This window comes from Myotis brandtii, unplaced genomic scaffold, assembly GCF_000412655.1.
Source record: "Myotis brandtii unplaced genomic scaffold, ASM41265v1 scaffold308, whole genome shotgun sequence".
Classification (NCBI taxonomy): Eukaryota; Metazoa; Chordata; class Mammalia; order Chiroptera; family Vespertilionidae; genus Myotis; species Myotis brandtii.
This window is the reverse complement of record NW_005361786.1, coordinates 1,948,475-1,950,949: the sequence shown is the minus strand read 5'-3', so window position 1 is coordinate 1,950,949 and position 2,475 is coordinate 1,948,475. Positions and strand designations below refer to the sequence as shown.

Sequence of the window (2,475 nt, the reverse complement as noted above, 5' to 3'; positions counted from 1 at the left end):
CCCCAGGCAAGGCCTCTGGTGTGGGGTGAATGTGTATGTTTTTAGGGAGCTGCCATGCAGTCTGATTAGCACCGATTGTTAGGACATTGATCGGAAAATGACAGCCGCATTGCAATCTTACTTCTTAGGTAACCCTGCCTGGGTTTGGTTTTTTCTGTGTTGCATTTTGCTTTGTTTTTGTCTTGAGGGAGGGATGATACTAAATAAATAAAACTTACTGGATTCAGATAGATCGACTTGTTTCACCTGGGAGAGTTACTTAAGTACTTTTGAGTTTCGGTTTTTTTTTTTTTATCTGAATGAAGGAGAAAATAATATTCTGCATTTTTGTCAGAGAAACTAATTTATATAAAATAACTGGAATATGGCATCAGATAAGCACTCAGGAAATGGTAGCCAATAAGGATGTTGAGAATGATAGTAATGATATCATTTGCAATTTTTAATATATTTTATTGATTTTTTACAGAGAGGAAGGGAGAGGGATAGAGAGTTAGAAACATCGATCAGCCGCCTCCTGCACACTTCCTACTGGGGATGTGCCCGCAACCAAGGTACATGCCCTTGACCGGAATTGAACCCGGGACCCTTCAGTTCGCAGGCCGACGCTCTATCCACTGAGCCAAACCGGCCACCACGGCAAGACTCGGTGGCGTTTTTAAAGGCACTGTTGATCACGCCCTCCCTTGGCTTGGTGACACTGTTTTTTTCTGGGTCGTCTTGCACCTAGTTTGTCTCGTTTGAGGTCCACTTTACACATACATCCCGAGTCTCGGCCCGTGGCATTCTCCTCTTGCCTCACTTTCCAAATATTTTCTTGCCAGTAACTGTCACCCAGGTGTTGATGACAAAGCCCCGTTGCTGATCTGGGCTGTCACGCATCTCTTTTGCGTGTTTACAACATTTTCCCTTCGGCCTTCCACAGTTCGCTCCAATTCATTCCGCCCCCGGGACTGGTTTTACCGAAAGAGCACGGTGTGCGTGGCCGCGGTGATTGTTGGGTGGAGAGTGAGATCGGGGCTTGCCAGCTGTGAGCCTGGCTCAGGGCTTCTTGCTGAGCAGCGCTCCCCCTGTGGGAACGCAGTGACCACCAGGGGGCAGCTCCTGCGTTGAACCCCATGGTGGTCAGTGTGCATCATAGCGCCGTTCGGTCGATTTGCATATTAGCCTTTTATTATATAGGATAGTGCCCCTGGATATAAATGAGGACTGCTTTCTGCTCTAGTTGTTGATCAGAGGCTACAAAGAAAATAATTACATAAGCCATCAAATTATAGGGCAAAAGGACAAATGTCTATAATTTTGGTTTTTAACATTTTAAAAATGTGGTTAAGCCCGGCCGGTGTGGCTCAAAGGTTGAGTGTCCACCTGTGAACCAGGAGGTCACGGTTCGATTCCCAGTGAGGGTGTTTAGGAGGCAGCCTGTTAATGATTCTCTCTCATCATTGGTGTTTCTTTCTCTCCCCCTCTCCCTTCTTCTGTGAAATCAATAAAAATATACTTTTTAAAAAAATTAAAAGTTGGTTAAAATGTTAGACATACCTACTATTTATATGTATCTGGCGTCGCCTACGTGCTGCGGAATTTAAAGAAATATACACATGCCCTGATTCTGATTTAATTAGACTTGGTGGGACCGGGCTGGTTTTTTTTTTTAGTTTCTCAGGTGGGTCAATAACCAGTCAAAGCTGAATGGAAAACATTAGGGGCTTAAAATTCATCAGTAAATAAATCTGCCCTTAGTGGAAGCCAGTGTTCTCTTGCCATGTTATTCAATTGTAAGTGTATGTTTTAATGATGGGTAAGCAGCGTACCATATAAGTTTAATTGCCATTAGTAATGAAGAGGCATTGTTACACTTTATTTTTATTTTTTTAATATATTTCTTTTAAAAAACATTTCTTTATTGATTTCAGAGAGGAAGAGACAAGGAAAGAGAGAGATAGAAACATCAATGATGAGAGAGAAACATGGATCAGCTGCCTCCCGCACACCCCGCCCTGGGGATCGAGCCCGCAACTCAGGCATGTGCCCTTGGCCGGAATCGAACATGGGACCCTTCAGTCCCCAGGTCGACGCTCTATCCACTGAGCCAAGCCAGCTAGGGCCATTGTTACACTTTAATGTGTTCTAGGATATTGTGCCTTATTCTTTTTAAAGATGGGAGTTTATTTGTCCCGTAAACAAAACTAACCAAACAACCCTTTTGATATTTAGTTACTTGAATACTCTTAAATTAAAATACGTGTTGCAGTAGTAGTGAAAATGGTAAATGGGGATGGGGATCAAGAGAAAAAAGATTCATGCATGGTCTGTTAATGTTACAGATGTGGGAAGAATATCCGGATGTTTATGGGGTTAGGCGGTCAAACCGAAGCAGACAAGAACCATCACGATTTAATATTAAGGAGGAGGTAAGAAAAAGAAATGTTTTAAGGGGGTATATTGAAGCTCCTTACCTTACCTTATCCTTTC

The 2,475-nt window shown here is 42.9% G+C and overlaps 1 protein-coding gene across 1 annotated transcript in view; it reads left to right on the top strand.

The window, feature by feature from the left end:
- Positions 1-2,301: 2,301 nt before the first annotated feature.
- The window catches only part of CHD2 (chromodomain helicase DNA binding protein 2), a 69,881-nt gene continuing 69,707 nt past the window's right edge, over positions 2,302-2,475 (top strand). The window contains exon 1 of the mRNA XM_014542636.1: positions 2,302-2,414. Within this exon, the coding sequence (XP_014398122.1) occupies positions 2,304-2,414 (111 nt within the window). The 5' untranslated portion in view covers positions 2,302-2,303. The remainder of the gene's footprint in view (positions 2,415-2,475) is intronic.